The sequence below is a fragment of the Bos indicus genome, chromosome 22 (genome assembly GCF_029378745.1).
Source record: "Bos indicus isolate NIAB-ARS_2022 breed Sahiwal x Tharparkar chromosome 22, NIAB-ARS_B.indTharparkar_mat_pri_1.0, whole genome shotgun sequence".
In the NCBI taxonomy this organism is placed as follows: domain Eukaryota; kingdom Metazoa; phylum Chordata; class Mammalia; order Artiodactyla; family Bovidae; genus Bos; species Bos indicus.
In genome coordinates, this window is record NC_091781.1 from 11,016,751 (window position 1) to 11,034,119 (window position 17,369).

The 17,369-nt window shown below is 43.6% G+C and overlaps 1 protein-coding gene across 2 annotated transcripts in view; it reads left to right on the forward strand.

The window, feature by feature from the left end:
* Positions 1 to 17,369, forward strand: part of ITGA9 (integrin subunit alpha 9) — a 364,186-nt gene that overhangs the window by 212,863 nt on the left and 133,954 nt on the right. For both annotated transcript variants that reach the window (XM_019984744.2, XM_070777085.1), the window contains one exon: positions 12,298 to 12,448. In XM_019984744.2, coding sequence (XP_019840303.2) covers positions 12,298 to 12,448 — 151 coding nt within the window. The remainder of the gene's footprint in view (positions 1 to 12,297; positions 12,449 to 17,369) is intronic.

Genomic DNA, 17,369 nt, shown 5'->3' on the forward strand with positions numbered 1-17,369 from the left:
AGCAGATAGAATTGCAGCCTTGGAGGCTGTAGTGAAAAGGACCCTAGGAACAGGAGCAGAACCACCCATAACCTACTGTGTTTTACAATACCTTTCTTTGGTGACTTATTGTATATTATCAAATGACTTGCAACACACTTGGGATTAGTGACCCAAAATGACTGTAAAGTTTACTGGCCTACAAGGATAAAGTCAGAACTCTGACATTCAAGGTCCATGGGAATCTGGGCACATCCTACATATTCTATTTGCCTTCTAGCCATCATTTTGCTAAGAATATCCTGCCTCTTCTTATTATTTCTGAGTCATTTCTATCCCTATATCTGTTGGGTTTTTTTCTCTGCCTGGAATGTCCTTCCTTTTTATCCACCCCTCATGCCCCTTATCCTTGAAAGATGTGACTCATTTCTACATCTCTTACGGAACTTCTTATGATAACTTCAGTCTACAGTGATTTCTTCACTATGTATTTCTCTTTCATCTTATCCAGCACCTGTTCCTTTGGCGTGACTTCTCTTACCCACTTCATGGTGCAGCTCCTTCACGTAGTACTCAGTTTATTTGGTGCTTTTTGCTCATATTTCTTATAGGAAGACATCAGATGAGGAAATGTGGTTTTATGGATTTTTTTTCATGTTTGTAGTTTTAAGCACTAATTGTTAAAAGGCTCTGATAGTTGTCAACAAAGTGCCAAGAAGGAGATTGCTCAACAGAGCTGCTGAAGGCATCTGGAATCATCCTGATTGCCTCCACCAATTTCAAGGAAAATTGTCAAGAGGAAAATAAGCACCCCCAATAGCTTTCGTAAAGAGGTGGCACCACTCAGTGTTCTAAATATTTGAAATGGTAAGAAAGCAACTACAATTTCCTTTCTCATCTTATACCCAAATAAGTTTTATGTAAATTTTATACCATTTAGTTGTATTTTTATATACTTCAGGAGTAATGGGCATAGAAGGAGGATCGCTGGACCAGAAATTAGGATGGCTGCCTGGCTCTGGCACTGTCTGCTGTGCGGCTGCAGGAAAGTGGTTAATTCTGGCCTTTATCTGCAAAATGATAACGCAAATGAGTTCCCATTCAGCTGTCGAATTCCATTTCTGATTTTATGATGTCTGCTCATTTTTAAGAATAGGCATCATTCTTTATGATTTTCAATTGCAGTGGCTATAATTTATGTCATTGCTTTTATGGCACATTGTTGAGGATATCTGTGATTTGTTGGATGCTGAATCCTTACTCAGGAATGCAGCCCCAATTTTGACATTTCTCCTATGGGAGAATATGTTCTGCTTCACAGTGTCCTTTTTAATATGATTTCCATGAATGGAAGAACTAGGGTGTGTGCTTGTATGTGTGTGAATAGTCAGTCAGCCACATTTTTGTTGACAGGGCTAACATCCCATTAATTGTAGGATTCATGGTTCACTTCCTTGATAATACCTTGCCTAATATCCCCCATGGCCCTCTCCTAACCTCACTGTCCCTGCAGAATCCCTTCTTTGTACTCTCATCACATAAAGGATCTCATAAGGATGTTTCCTTATCTCTTAGCACACATTGACATCAGATTATATCTCACGTTTGTTTCCTTCACTGGACTGTGAACTTCCTGAGGGATGGAATTTGTATCCGTGGTGCCTCAGTTGAGCAGGTAGTCTTAAAAAGTGATGGCTAGATAAATGATTAGAAAGAGGAAGGGAGGGACGATAGGCAGGAGGGTGGAAGGAGGAAGGCAGGGCAGGAAGAATAGATGGATTTGACTGCCCTACACTGTTATCCTGGGCTTTGCAGATGTTGTTCAGTTTCCAGTTGTGTCTGACTCTGCCACCCCATGGACTGAAACATGCCAGGCCTCCCTGTCCCTCCCCTTCTCCTGGAGTTTGCCAAAGTTCATGTCTGTTGCATCGGTGATACTATCCAGCCATCTCATCCTCTGACTCCCTCTTCTCCCTCTGCCCTCAGTCTTTCCCAGCATCAGGGACTTTTCCAGTGGGTTGGCTGTTTGTATCAGGTGACCAAAATACTGGAGCTTCAGCTTCATCATCAGTCTTTCCAGTGAGTATTCAGGGTTGGTTTCCCCTAAGATTGACCGGTTTGATCTCCCTGCTGTCCAAGGGACTTTCAGGAGTCATCAATTCTTTGGTGCTCTGCCTTCTTTACGGTCCAGCTCTCATAACCATACATGACCACTGGGAAGACCATAGCCTTGACTATATGGACCTTTCTTAGCGGAGTGATGTCTCTCTCTGCTTTTCAACACGCTTGTTTGCTTTCCTGCCAAGAAGCAATCATCTTCTGATTTCATGGCTGCAGTCACCATCTGCAGTGATTTTAGAGCCCAAGAAGAGGAAATCCGTCACTGCTTCCACCTTTTCCCCTTCTATTTACCATGAACTAATGGGGCTTGATGCCATGATCTTAGTTTTTTTTTTAAAATGTTTAGTTTCAAGCCAGCCTTTTCAGTCTCCTCCTTCACCTTCATCTTTAGTTCTTTAGTTACTTTTTGCTTTCTGCCATTAGAGTGGTATCATCTGCATATCTGAGATTGTTGATGTTTCTCCCGCCTATCTTAATCCCAGTTTATAACTCATCCAGCTTGGCATTTCTCATGATGCACTTAGCATATAAGTTAAACAAACAGGTTGACAGCAGACAGCCCTGTTGTATTCCTTTCTCAATTTTGAACCAATCAGTTGTTCCAATTGGGTTCTAACTGTTGCTTCTTGACCCACATACAGGTTTCTCAGGAGACAGATAAGATGGTCTGGTATTCCCATCTCTTTAAGAGCTTTCCACAGTTTGTTATGATCTACACAGTAAAAGGCTTTAGTCGACGAAACAGATGTACATGTTTTTCTGGAATTCCCTTGCTTTCTCTGTGATCCTGCAAATGTTGGCAATTTGATTTCTGGTTCCTCTGCCTTTTCTAAAACCCAGCTTGGGTATCTGAAAGTTCTTGGTTCACATAATACTGAAGCCTAGCATGCAAGATTTTAAGCATGACCTTATTAGCATGGGAGATGAGTGCAATTGTCCGATAGTTTAAACATTTTTTAGTACTCTCTTCTTGGGAATTGGGATGAGGATTGACATTTTCCAGTCCTGTGGCCACTGCTATGTCCTCCAGATTTGCTGACATATTGAGTGCAACACTTTTATAGCATCATCTTTTAGAGTTTTGAATAGCTCTACTGGAATTCCATTACATCCTCTAGCTTTATTGACAGCAGTGCTTCCTAAGGCCCACCTGACTTTGCACTCCAGGATGTCTGGCTCTTGGTGACTGACCACAACATCATGGTTATCAGGTTTATTAAGATCTTTTTTGTACAGTTCTTCCATGTATTCTTCCCATCTCTTCTTGATTGCTTCAGCTTCTCCTAGGTCTCTACCATTTCTGTCCTTTACTGTGCTCGTCTTTGGGCAAAATATTCCCTTGATATTTCCAGTTTTCCTGAAGAGATCTCTAGTCTTTCCCCTTCTGTTGTTTTCCTCTATTTTTAAACATTATTCATTGAAGAAGGCCTTCCTGTCTCTCCTTGATATTCTTTGGAACTCTGCATTTATTTGGGTGTACCTTTCCCTTTCTTCCTTGCTTTTTGCTTCTCTTCTTTCTTCAGCTATTTGTAAAGCCTCCTCAGATAACCAGTTTGCCTTCTTGCTTTTCTTTTTCTTTGGGATGGTTTTGTTCGATGCCTTCTGTACAGTATTACGGAACTCTGTCCACATTCTTCATGTACACTGTTATCTAGATCTAATCCCTTGACTCTATTCATCACCTCTGCTGCATATTCATAGGGGATTTGATTTAAGTCCTACCTGGATGGCCTAGTGGTTTTCCCCACTTTCTTCATTTTAAGCCCAAATTTTGCTATGAGAAACTGATTATCTGAGCCACAGTCAGCTCCAGGTCTTGTTTTTGATGACTGTACACAGCTTCTCCATCTTCGGCTACAAAGAATGTAATCAATTTGATTTGGGTATTGACCATTTGGCGATAGCCATGTGTAAAGTAGTCTTTTGTGTTGTTGAAAAAGGGAGCTTGCTATGACCAGTGCATTCTCTTGGCAGAATTCAGATAGCCTTTGCTCTGCTTCATTTTGTACTCCAAGGCCAAACTTACCTGTTACTCCAGGTATCTCTTGACTTCCTGCTTTTGCATTACAATCCCCAGTGATGAATAGAACATATTTCTTTAGTGTTAGTTCTAGGAGGTCTTCTAGGTCTTCAAAGAACTGATCAATTTCAACTTCTTCGGCATTGGTGGTAGGGCCATAGACTTGGATTACTGTGATGTTGAATGACTTGCCTTGGAAATGAACCAAGATCATTCTGTCATTTTTGAGGTTGCACCCAAGTACAGCATTTTGGACTGTTTTGTTGATTATGAGGGCTACTCCATTTCTTCTATGGGATTCTTGTCCGCAGTAGTAGATATAATGGTCATCTGAATTAAATTTGCCCATTCCTGTCCATTTTAGTTCATAGATTCCTAAGATGTCAATGTTTATTCCTACCATCTCCTGCTTCATCATGTTCAATTTACCTTGATTCTTGGACCTAACATTCCAGATTCCCATGCAGTACTTTGCAGCATCAGATTTTATTTCCATCACCAGACACATCCACAGCTGAGCGTTGATTGTGCTTTGGCCCAGCAGCTTCATTCTTTCTGGGGCTATTAGTAGTTTTCCTCTACTCTTCCCTAACAGCATATTGGAAACCTTCTGACCTTGGTCAGATCTTTTTGTCTTTTTAAACAGTTGATGAGGTTCTCACAGCAAGTATACTGGGGTGGTTTCCATTCCCTCCTACAGTGGATCTTGTTTTGTCAGAACTCTCCACTATGACCCATCTGTCTTGGGTGGCCCTACCTGGCATGGCTCATAGGTTCTTTGAGTTACACAAGCCTCTTCACTCCACAACAAGGCAGTTATCTGTGAAGGGGTTTCCAGATGACTCAGTGGTAAGGAATCTGCCCATCAATGCAGGAGACTGGGGTTCTGTCCCTGGGTCAGGAAGATCCCCTGGAGGAAGAAATGGCAACCCACTTCAATATTCTTGTCTGAAAAATCCCATGGACAGAGGAGCCTGGAGGGCTACAGCCCATGGGGTCTCAAAGAGTTAGGCACAATTTAGTAGCACATTGAGCACACTATTATTATAGTTGTCATTATCAAATATAGCTGTGGGTCACAAATATAACGTCAGTCCTAATAACAGTATAAGAAGTTTTGCAAACTCAAACACAGTTGATTGGAATACACTCAATTGGATTAGTATGTCTTAGTATACTTTACTCAGGCCCCTTTTCCCAAAGAAAGGCAGTGCCAAAGAATGTTCAAACTACTGCACAGTTGGACTCATCTCACACACTAGTAAAGTAATAATTCTCCAAGCCAGGCTACAGCAGTATGTGAACTGTGAACTTCCAGATATTCAAGCTCGTTTTAGAAAAGGCAGAGGAACCAGAGATCAAGTTCCAACGTGCACTAGATCATCGAAAAAGCAAGAGAGTTCCAGAAAAACATCTATTTCTGCTTTATTGACTACACCAAAGCCTTTGACTGTGTGGCTCACAATAAACTGTGGGAAATTCTCCAAGAAATGGGAATACCAGGCCTCCTGACCTGCCTCTTGAGAAATCTATATGCAGATCATGAAGCAACAGTTAGAACTGGACATGGAACAACAGACTAATTCCAAATAGGAAAAGGAGTACATCAAGGCTGTACATTGTCACCCTGCTTATTTAACTTATATGTAGAGTACATCATGAGAAATGCTAGGCTGGATGAAACACAAGCTGGAATCAAGATTGCCAGAAGAAATATCAATAACCTAAGATATATAGATGACACCACCCCTATGGCAGAAAACAAAGAAGAATAAAGAGCCTCTTGATGAAAGTGAAAGAGAAGAGTGAAAAATTTGGCTTAAAATTCAGCATTCAGAAAACTAAGATCATGGCATCTGGTCCCATCATTTCATGCAAATAGATGGGGAAACAGTGGAAACAGTGAGAGACTTTATTTTTGGGGGCTCCAAAATCACTGCAGATGGTGATTGCAGCCATGAAATTAAAAGATGCTTACTCCTTGGAAGGAAAGTTATGACCAAGCCAGACAGCATATTAGAAAGCAGAGGCATTACTTTGCCAACAAAGGTCCATCTAGTCAAGGCTATGGTTTTTCCAGTAGTCAATGTATGGATGTGAGAGTTGGACTATAAAGAAAGCTGAGTGCCAAAGAATTAATGATTTTGAACTGTGGTGTTGGAGAAGACTCTTGAGAGTCCCTTGGACTGCATGGAGATCCAACCAGTCCATCCTAAAGGAGATTAGTCCTGGGTGTTCATTGGAAGGACTGATGCTAAAGCTGAAACGCCAATACATTGGCCACCTCATGCGAAGAGTTGACTCATTGGAAAAGACTCTGATGCTGGGAGGGATTGGGGGCAAGAGGAGAAGGGGATGACACAAGATGAGATGGCTGGATGGCATCACTGGCTCAATGGAGATCAGTTTAAGTGAACTCCAGGAGTTGGTGATGGACAGGGAGGCCTGGTGTGCTGCAATTCATGGGGTCGCAAAGAGTCGAACACAACTGAGTGTTCAAAGGCATTAATTCTTCAGCAGTCTACTTTCTTTATGGTCTAACTCTCACATTCATACATGACTACTGGAAAAACCTTAGCTTTAACTAGATGGACCATTGTTGGCAAAGTAATGTCTCTGCTTTTTAATATGCTGTCTAGGTTGATCATAACTTTCCTTCCAAGGAGCAAGTGTCTTTTAATTTCATGGCTGTAATCACCATCTGCAGTGATTTTGGAGCCCCCAAAAATAAAGTCTCTCACTGTTTCCACTTTTAAATTCATGGCTGCAGTCACCATCTGCAGTGATTTTGGAGCCCCCAAAAATTAAGTCTGTCACTATTTCCATTATTTCCCCATCTATTTGCTGTGAAGCGATGGGACTGGCTGCCATGATCTTAGTTTTATGAATGTTGAGTTTTAAGCCAGTTTTTCACTCTTCTCTTTCACTTTCATCAAGAGGCTCTTCAGTTCCTCTTCGCTTTCTTCCCTAAGGGTGGTGTCACGTGCATATCTGGTATTGATATTTCTTTCGGCAGTCTTGATTCCAGCTTGTGCTTCATCTAGCCCGGCATTTCGCATGATGTATTCTGCATAGGTTAAATCAGCAGGTAACAATATACAGCCTTGTGCACTCCTTTCTGATAGCTCAGATATCTGCTGTAAGATAAGCTTTATAGAAACTGTACAGTTTGTACCTTATGTTAATGACTAATCATGATTTTCGTATAAAAGTACACGAGTCATTGGTGTACATAGAAGTCTGACCCACTTAAAAGACTGTGAAAGCAAATTAGAATTAATGGGAAAATTTCTCGGGGACTAAAATACCTTGAACATTAGAAAGATGGTTCTTCAGCAAGTCAGAAAGCACCTGTGGAATGTTTGGCACAAAAACGCTGTGTCCCACCAGTTTATTCTTTCAGCAGTCCTGTCTGAGGGGTTGGTCTTTGTGGAATCTTGTTTTTCTCAGATGTCATTAAAAGACATTTCTTGCCAAAGCCCTTTCTGACTGAGGTGGAGTTTATATAAGAGCTACAGCTCAGGCAGCCTTTGTGACGAAGGCAGTTTGGCACTAGTTCCAGCTCAGTGCCTTTGTGCCCAGGTGACCTTGATCAAAGTGGGCTCCCCTGTGGGGTTCTCAGCATCTTCACCTGTAAATGTGAAGGTTGAACTGACAATCTGTTGTGGGATGTTGTCCATGCCATTCATTCATTCATTCATTCAACAGGAGTTTGTTGAACACCTACTAAATTAGGCACCGTTTATCCCTGAGGGTTCAGTGACAGGCAAAACCAGAAATAGGTTCCTGCCTGCTGGTGCCTAGATCCTAGTGGGGGGAAGAGATCATCCTTAATCAAATAGCCTGGAAATGAATATGTCAGCCCAGCCTTGGGAAATGCCATGAAGAGCTGGTGGAGTCCTGGGACTGAAGAAGCTCCTAATCGGGAGATTTATTTCACTCAGAAGGGAGACCAAAGAGGACCTCCTAGAGGAGTGAGAGGGGCTGGAGAACATGGGCTGTGGTGGAGAGGCACGGGAGGCACTGAATTCTAAGCCCAGCAACTTGGCCACCTTATCTCACGGCATCTCGATTTCCTCATCTCTAAAAATGGAACTGACACCAGGAGCTCTTCATGCTGTTGTAGGTTTCAGGACAACTTGTTTGAAAATACCCAGCACCAGGCAAATTACACTGCATTGCATTTCTAAGAATAGCTTTGGAAACAGAGATGTACTGTTTTGTACATGGATTTTTAGATGTGGGGAAAGAGTGAAAACAGCTTGGAAGATTCTTTTGTTACAACGTCTGAGTTCGCTTTCGGCCCTGGAAGGTCCCTGGCTTTCCTTAATCATAGAGCCAAGTTTGCATCACTTGACTTTGAAATCCTGGGAATGACCTTGCTGCATGATTCAGTGATAGAGGCCTGAGCTTTGGGGGCTGGCAAAAGGTTAGATATCCCTTGCCATATATACACGAGGGGAGGAGGCTGATCACATGAACAACAGCACTGGTGTGAGGAGGCAGCCCCTGCCCCATTGTCCTCAGCTTTTCTCTCTTGTCTGTATGCTTAATATTTCATTTGGAAACAGTGGACACTTTCTGCAGCTACTTGTGGGTGCTTATGCAATTCCTTCTTGAGATAAAGTGAGGCTAACACTCTCATAATTCTTCAAGGCCTGAGGATTACTCCTTTAATCTTACAAAAGCAAACAGGAGGACAGAAATAACCCATCAATTGTTTCAAATGAAAATGGCCAACAATAATAAATAATTGCCACAATAACTGGAGGTTAAGGTCTTCATCTGTTGGAGGCCTTTCAAGAATTTGAAGCTTTTCTCCAAGTTAATTTTTCACATCTTGTTTGTTTCCTCAGAGTGTTGCTTCCAAAAGCAAGGCCATTAGATCTCTCGTTACATATGTTATTCTTGTTGACGTGCCAGGCATGCAGGAAAGTGAGGTCCTCTCTTCATAGATGGGTAATGCTGATTCCTCCCTTGCAAAAATCCATATTTCAAAGTATTACAGCTTGCTGAGATTTTGGAGAGTTTTCTTCTCTTTCATGCTGTATTAATGGTTGCAAACAGCAATGAACATGTTAATTTAAGTGGAAAAGGAATTTGTTGGAAGGATATGGTTCAGAGCCGAGGCAGGAAGAAGAGGCAAGGCTTAGCCCAAAATGCCAGCTCTGGGCTCTCAACTCCTCTGCAACTGCCTTAGATGATCTCAGAGAGCCCTAGTGTCTTTGGGCAGCCCTTAGAATTCATGGCCCCAGTTGGCAGCATCCACCACCCACACTGAGGCCACTTGACTACCCTTAGTTACATGACTGCACTTACTTAAGTGCCCACACTTGAATGACCAAAAGGAGAGCAAAGGCAGGGTCTGCCCCCTCTACTGCTTATCTTCCTCTCCTACCAATCTTGAGATTCCCTCCAAACAGGAAGGTTTCAGGATCCTGAGTGGCCAAAAATAGCAACTATCCATCATTCAGGGTTTCTCAGGTGGCGCTTGTGGTAAAGAAGCTGCTTGCCAGTGCAGGAGACGTGGGTTCAATTTCCTGGACCCTGGAAGATCCCTTGGAGAAGGGAGTGGCCACCCAGTCCCCTGTTGTTGCCTGGAAAATCCCATGGACAGAGGAGCCTGGCGGGCTACATCCATAAGGTCACAAATACTCAGACACGACTGAAGCAACTTAGCATGCACAATGCACATCCATCACTCAAACCCTCGTAGGCTTGATCACATCTGCTACCAACTGGTTGGCCAATCAGAGACTGTTCTCCAGTGTGATTTTTGTCTGAAGCTCACATCACCTAATAGTTGTCAGTCTCATGTGCGTCTTCATCCTTGTCCCCACCACCATCCTCATCTCATTGAAGGTCTGTTTACCCCACTCTCCTGGGCTGCCATTTCCCTCCATCTCCTCCCTCTTCAAACGTTCCTCCCTCCTCCTCTCCCTTCCCGGTCTTGGACTCTGCTTTTATTTCACTGCAAAGGAGAGGCATTCCCAGGGGAACTTTCATTTCTTCCTACCACACATCTACCGATGCATCTGGGCCATGTGCCCCGTTTTCTCACTTCATACCGGCTGAGGCCAGCCCCTCTGTTTGTTCACCAGGCCACCCAGCAACTGTGCCTTGTCATATCTTCATTACTTGCCCTCTGTCTAGTAGATCCTTCCCAGTATCATGTAAATATGCCATGTTAATTCCTTTCTGAAAATAAAAAAGCAATTTCTTTGAGCCATTTCCCCTACCAGCTGTCATCCTATTTCTCTGCTTTCCTTAACTGAAAAACTCCTCCAAAGAATTGGCTATGCCCACTGTTTTCATTTCTTCTACCCCTACCTCTCTCAGACCAACTCCAGACAAGCTTTATCCCTGACACTGCACTTCAGAAGTTCTTATCAAGATCACCAATGACCCCCAGATGGCTAATTCCAAAGGCCAGTTCTAATTTTTCATGTTACTTTGCCACATTTGATGAAATTGATTACTCCTTTCTTGAAGCATGTGGCTGCTTGGAGACTGTCTTGATTTTTCTCCTGTCTCCTTATTCACTCTTTTTCTGTCTCCTTTGCTGGCTTATCATCATCTTTAATTGCTAAGTGTGAGCCCCCCTTCTCTATTTAAATGTATTCCCTAGTGGTCACTTCTAATCCACCCCAAATGCGTGTCTCTGGCCCTGATCCCCTGCTTCCACTCCAGACCGCTACATCCAACTCTCTCAGCGTCTCTTCTTAAAAATCCAGTAGGCATTTGAATGTTCTTTGCTGACCTTCTATACCTTTGGTCTTTTGCATCTTGATAAGTGACACCTCTTTCCTTCCAGTTGTTGAATCTAAAATTCTTGCAGCTATCCTTGACTCTTCTCTTTCCTGAACACCCTTCTTCCAATCTGTGAGCAAAATATATTGGCACAATTTTTGAAACATCTAGAATATAACCTCAGCTTCTACCCCCGTGGTTTGAGCTGCCATTTTCTTATACCTGAATTCTTATAAGAACCTTCTCACCAGGCTCTCTTTCCCTCTGACTGAGTATACTCACCATGTACATCACAGCCAGTGTGAGCCTTTAAATATGGAAGTCAGACCATATCATCCCCTGTTCAGAGCCCTGCAGGATCTCCTGTCTCAGAGGCAAACTAAGGTCCTTGTGATGACTCCATCCCTTCACCACTAAACCCATTCCCCTCCCCACTCTGCACCTCACTCATTCTTCTCCAGCCACACTAGTCTCCTAGCTATCCTTGAACACACCAGGCATGACTTCTCCTTTGCTAGTTCCCAAATTCTGTGCATCTTGCTGTCTTTCTTCCTTCCTGTTTCTACTGAGAGGCCACCTCAGTGCAGCTTCCCTGAACCTGCTTATTTAAAATTGCACCCTACTCTCCCTCCAACTATGGTGCCTTCTATCCTTCTTACCCTTTGTAAGTTTTCTCCATTGCTCTTACCCAATCTGACCTGTATATTTGATTCTTTGTGTATATGTTTTTTGTCTCCTTAAAGCTACAGGAAGGCAAGAACTCTCTTTTGTTCACTGCTTTCTCTAGCCTATAAAGTAGTGATTGGCATGTCGTAGGTGCTTAGAAATAGTTGAGTGAATTATCCTATAACCAAAATCCATGATTAGGTTATTGAAAGAAGGTGAAAGTGAAGTCTCTCAGTCATGTCCTACTCTTTGCAACCCCATGGACTATGGCCTACCAGGCTCTTCTGTCCATGGGGTTTTCCAGGGAAGAATACTGGAGTGGGTTGCCATTTCCTTCTCCAGGAGATCTTCCTGACCTAGGGATTGAACCCGGGTCTCCCGATTGTAGGCAGACGCTTTACCATCTGAGCCACCAGGGAAGTCGATTAGGTTATTAAATGTGTTATAATTTTCCAAGTTGGATACACTAGATTTCACATGAGCCATAGGATGGCCTAGTGAGTGAGTTAGGCTACACACCACAGAACCCCACCCCACCCCCACCCCCGCCCCGTGCTTAGATGTGGAAGCTGAGGTCCATGAGGGCTGACTGGGTATCCCAGAACACATGGCTATTTAGTGGGTTCCTGGGATTTGTAGTCCTGATCCAGAGGAGTTTCTCCCACCTGCCCCCCCTGCTCTCAGCTACCCACTACATTCCATGTTACTAATATATTAGTGAAAGTTTCAGCACACTTATTGCTGTTCGTTTTTCCTTTTAGCGTTGATGAGAAAACCCCGTATCTAGCTCTGGGGGCTGTGAAGAACATCTCCCTAAACATCTCCATCTCCAACCTCGGGGATGATGCCTATGATGCCAACGTGTCGTTCAACGTTTCTCGGGAGCTCTTCTTCATCAACATGTGGCAGAAGGTAAGAAGGCCCTGTGTCTAGTGCATTTGCTGACTTTCATCATAGCCTGGAATATGCAGTGATTATGCAAATACTGTTACTTTGTGTGGAGGCTCATTTGGAATTATTACAATGATTTCCTTCTGGACTTAGAAAGCATTGTTGGTAAAACCAAAGAAGAAACTGAATACCCACTGTGCATTGGAGCCATATCTGTATTTGACACTACCTCCCGTCCCTTCTATCTTGTGAAACCCTCTCCACACAGTTGTATTCTGGCCCCTTCTCTGAGATGATACAGTCATCATCTCTGGCTCACGCATGTTCTACAGGATTCATGCTTTAGGTCAGCAGTGGTTGTGAAAGACCAGATAAGAAATGAAAGCAAATCACTGCTTATCACATGAGTTATCACCAGCGATGCCTTTGATGTTTTCCATTCAAGGGTCATGAACATCAGCCTTGGCTTTGCCATATTGACTTATTCCTGAAATATTTTAGTGAATTGAGGAAATTAAATTATTTCTATGAATTGAGTGCGTTTTTAAGAGCAATTTAATTTATTTGAATGATGTTTAAATAGCATGACTCAGAAAGGAAAAAGGACCTGGTTTTCTCTCCTGTTCCATAATCCCCCTCAGTGAACCACTTTGGGGAAGAAAGAGTAACAGACCTCATCCACAGGCAAGCAGGAGGAATGACTGGACTCAGGCGTCCTTCCATGGAGGTTGTCTACCTGTGGTTAGACAGGTTATCTACCTGTGGGCAGCTCTTCTGATGGGAACTTCTGCAGCTTTTCAAAATGTTCACAGCAGTGAACTGCAGTGCCTTGATGTCTGTGTAGAAACGGAGCCAAAATCACTTTCTGAGATAAACCTTGGCCCTGCCCACACGTGAGCTCTAGGCCAGCCTTCAGGCTGTGGGCAGCCTTTGTCCAGGCACAGATCCTGTCAGGCTCAATAGTTCGACCAGGACGTGCCAACCCTGCCCAGCTTACAGGGCAGCTGAAGTATATAGACATCTAGAATGGCATTCCAAGAACTTCCCAAGAGATATCTCAGACTCCCTGATGCTACGTAGCTTCTGGAGCTCCAGGATAGTGGAGGCCACAGAAGCACTGAATGCAAGAAGAGCATACTTTCCAGCTCCTCTAAACCCCCAAAATTGTCCCTGATTTAATCTCAGTCCAGAGGGAACCAAGTATCCATAGACTTCTGTTACCTGGCTATGGACAGAATCTCTTTTACAGAATGTCATGTGCCACGATGCCATCTTCCTGTTCAGGGTAGGAGGATGGGTAGGGGGAGAGGGGTTCACTCAGGGACCAGACCTGTGGAACCCATCTTTATGATAACTGGTGGCTGGGTCATCACTATCCCACACTCAAGCCCATGGAAGAACTTTCTCTCTGCCTCTAAATTAGGAATGGCTGTACTTTTCCAGAGCATTTCAGCTTGTTTGTATCTGTGGACAGAGTCATCCTTATAACCAACTAAGCTTCATTATCCCTGTTCTAGAAAGCTCAGAGTTGGCCTCACTGTTAGTATAAAGACTTCGTGGTATTATTTTGTAAACAAAGTAGCCTCCTGCTTCTTACTTTACTTCCTTTCACCATGTTTTTCTTTTCGGCTTGGAGACTGTATAATATTCTATCGTAGGATATAGTATGGATTGCCTATGAATTCATGCTATTGGATATTTAGATTAGTTCCAGTTTTATTATCTTTTGAATAATATTGTGATGACTATCTTTTGGAGCAATTAGTATGAGCAAATGATATTTTCCTTCAGTTCAGTTCAGTTCAGTCGCTCAGTCGTGTCCGACTCTTTGCAACCCCATGAATCGCAGCACGCCAGGCCTCCCTGTCCATCACCAACTCCAGGCGTTCACCCAGACTCACGTCCATCGAGTCAGTGATGCCATCCAGCCATCTCATCCTCTGTCGTCCCCTTCTCCTCCTGCCCCCAATCCCTCCCAGCATCAGAGTCTTTTCCAATGAGTCAACTCTTCGCATGAGGTGGCCAAAGTACTGGAGTTTCAGCTTTAGCATCAAGCCTTCCAAAGAACACCCAGGGCTGATCTCCTTTAGAATGGACTGGTTGGATCTCCTTGCAGTCCAAGGGACTCTCAAGAGTCTTCTCCAACACCACAGTTCAAAAGCATCAATTCTTCGGCGCTCAGCTTTCTTCACAATCCAACTCTCACATCCATACATGACCACTGAAAAAACCATAGCCTTGACTAGACGGACCTTTGTTGGCAAAGTAATGTCTCTGCTTTTGAATATGCTGTCTAGGTTGGTCGTAACTTTCCTTCCAAGGAGTAAGCATCTTTTAATTTCATGGCTGCAATCACCATCTATTTCCCATGAAGTGATGGGACCGGATGCCATGATCTTCGTTTTCTGAATGTTGAGCTTTAAGCCAACTTTTTCATTCTCCTCTTTCACTTTCATCAAGAGGCTTTTTAGTTCCTCTTCACTGTTTGCCATGAGGGTGGTGTCATCTGCATATCTGAGGTTATTGATATTTCTCCCGGCAATCTTGATTCCAGCTTCTGCTTCTTCCAGCCCAGCGTTTCTCATGATGTACTCTGCATATAAGTTAAAATCCTATAATTATTTGGAGAATGGGAAGTCACATTTATTGATTACCTACTATACAACCTGGGTTTTTCATACATTTCCCCATTCCCTCCTTACTGCATGTAATCTGGGCACACCTGATCTATTGGAGGAATGTTCTCAGGAGAAAAGAAGTGAGGGAAGCCGAATGGGGCGGAAAGGTCTGAGGAAGGGTACAAAATCCCAAACCAGCCCTGGTCTATCTGTGGGGTAAAAAGAGATGGAGGGTGCCCTAGAGCATAAATTAATCAGCAGAATTGTCCCTGTTGAAGTGGAAGGGGAGCACCATTTCCACCCATCATTATTAACCACTGGGGAGACATCCTGGATAAGGGGACTCAGTCAGTCAAGGGTGACGCACCTGAGCAGGACGCAGGTGTGCCATTGGCTCCTGTAGCTGATCACGGGGCCAACGAGAGCACATGTTATCTCTTCGCCATTGAGTCCCAGTGACCTTTAAAACCTTTGGCACAGGGGACACTGGTTTCAATTTGGCAGAAAGTTGGCAAGGTATCGGGCTCTTTGGGCTCTGGTGGGCATTAGTCCAAGAAAGGTGTCAAGGCACAGAGACATCATATCATGTAGTGGCTACAGAGGCAGGGCCAGCTAGAAAAGCATATGGCTGACACGCCCTTCAGTGCAGTAGGAGAAGGAGTAACAAAGAAAAAAACCCCTTCCTGTGACTATAACCACAACTGCAAAGTTAATCAATTGGGGAATATAAGTGGCATCATTCAGCCCAGAGCAAGTTTTCAACAATACGTAGGTGGGTAATGAGTGAGGCAGGAAGGGGCCCACCCACACTGAGAGAACTACCAGAACCAGCGTGGGCCCTACAAAAAGGTCCCAATGTGTTAAATAAGAAAAGTGTAACTCCAAAAACAGAGGGGAAGCATACCTTTTAAAAGACTATTAATAGAAAGCAAAAGTAAATTTTACAGAACATCTGTTTTCTTAGTAAAATTCAAGAAAAAAAAAAGTGAACCCAGCAAATGATCAGATAGTAGAACAATGGACTGAGAAGAAAATGGAAAGGGCTGAGAGAGAAGCAAAAAAAAAAAAAAAGTTTGTGGGTGGGATTAGGAAGTATTATAATGAAACCAAGAGAGCAATGACAGAATTAAAATATTTGTTATGATCAGAAAGGAGCAGAATTAGCAGTACAGGAAACTGATTCATTGTTGTGGAGGGCGTATTTGAGAAGATCTCTGAGAATTTATAGAGAAAAACAACAGAGCAGTGGAGAAGGATGGAAGTGAAGACTAGATATGGAAGGTGGAGGCTGGAGAATCAGCAAATGGAAATCATTCCAGAATCACTGGAATAGAAGACCTGCTGCTGCTGCTAAGTCGCTTCAGTCGTGTCCGACTCTGTGCGACCCCAGAGACAGCAGCCCACCAGGCTCCCCCGTCCCTGGGATTCTCCAGGCAAGAACACTGGAGTGGGTTGCCATTTCCTTCTCCAATGCATGAAAGTGAAAAGTGAAAGTGAAGTCGCTTCAGTCGTGTCCGACTCCTAGCGACCCCATGGACTGCAGCCGACCAGGCCCCTCCATCCATGGGATTTTCCAGGCAAGAGTACTGGAGTCAGGTGCCATTGCCTTCTCCGATAGAAGACCTGAGTAGACAGCAAAAAAGAATCCCCATTTTTGTAAATGATGCTGCAGACATCAGGAAAAAGTGTTAAAAATGGTTTAATGCTTACATACAGCTTCATCATATTTCAGTTTTTGCAGTGTAAAAATGATGCTACCCGTATCTATCAGAAAACAAAGAAACTCATTCTTTTCCAGCTTTTGTAACATTAATAGCAATAATTAGATTGTGTTCCATAGTGAAGTAAGAATTCTATACCCAGCCAACTTGCCCTGCATAGTGAAAGCAAAATAAGGATAGCTTTGGATATATAAGAATTTGTGAAGTCTGCTAACTCTTCTAGTTTGGACTCCCCCCCAAAGCAGACCTGGACACAATGACTGTGGTACAGGTAGTTGGAGAATGAGGTGGGGGGAGGCACAGTGCGGGAGTGATGAGTTTTGATGCAAAGGGACAAGACGGGAAAGTGTGCACAGAAGGGCAGGTTGTGCCGTGTGCAGTTTGTGCTCTGTCCTGCTGCAGCTCCTCTGAGAGACAGACTCTAGAACACCCCTCAGAATCATTGCTGTGCGGGGTAAGGAAGCTGCTGGAGGGTCTATCTACCAACTCCTGTTTCTCATCCATGAAGAATCGCTCCAAAGGCATTAACTGTCTGTCCAGCCTTTGCAGCCTTCCCTGGCTCTGGGCCACATTTCCTTTCCTGGGGCCAGGAAACAACTCAGG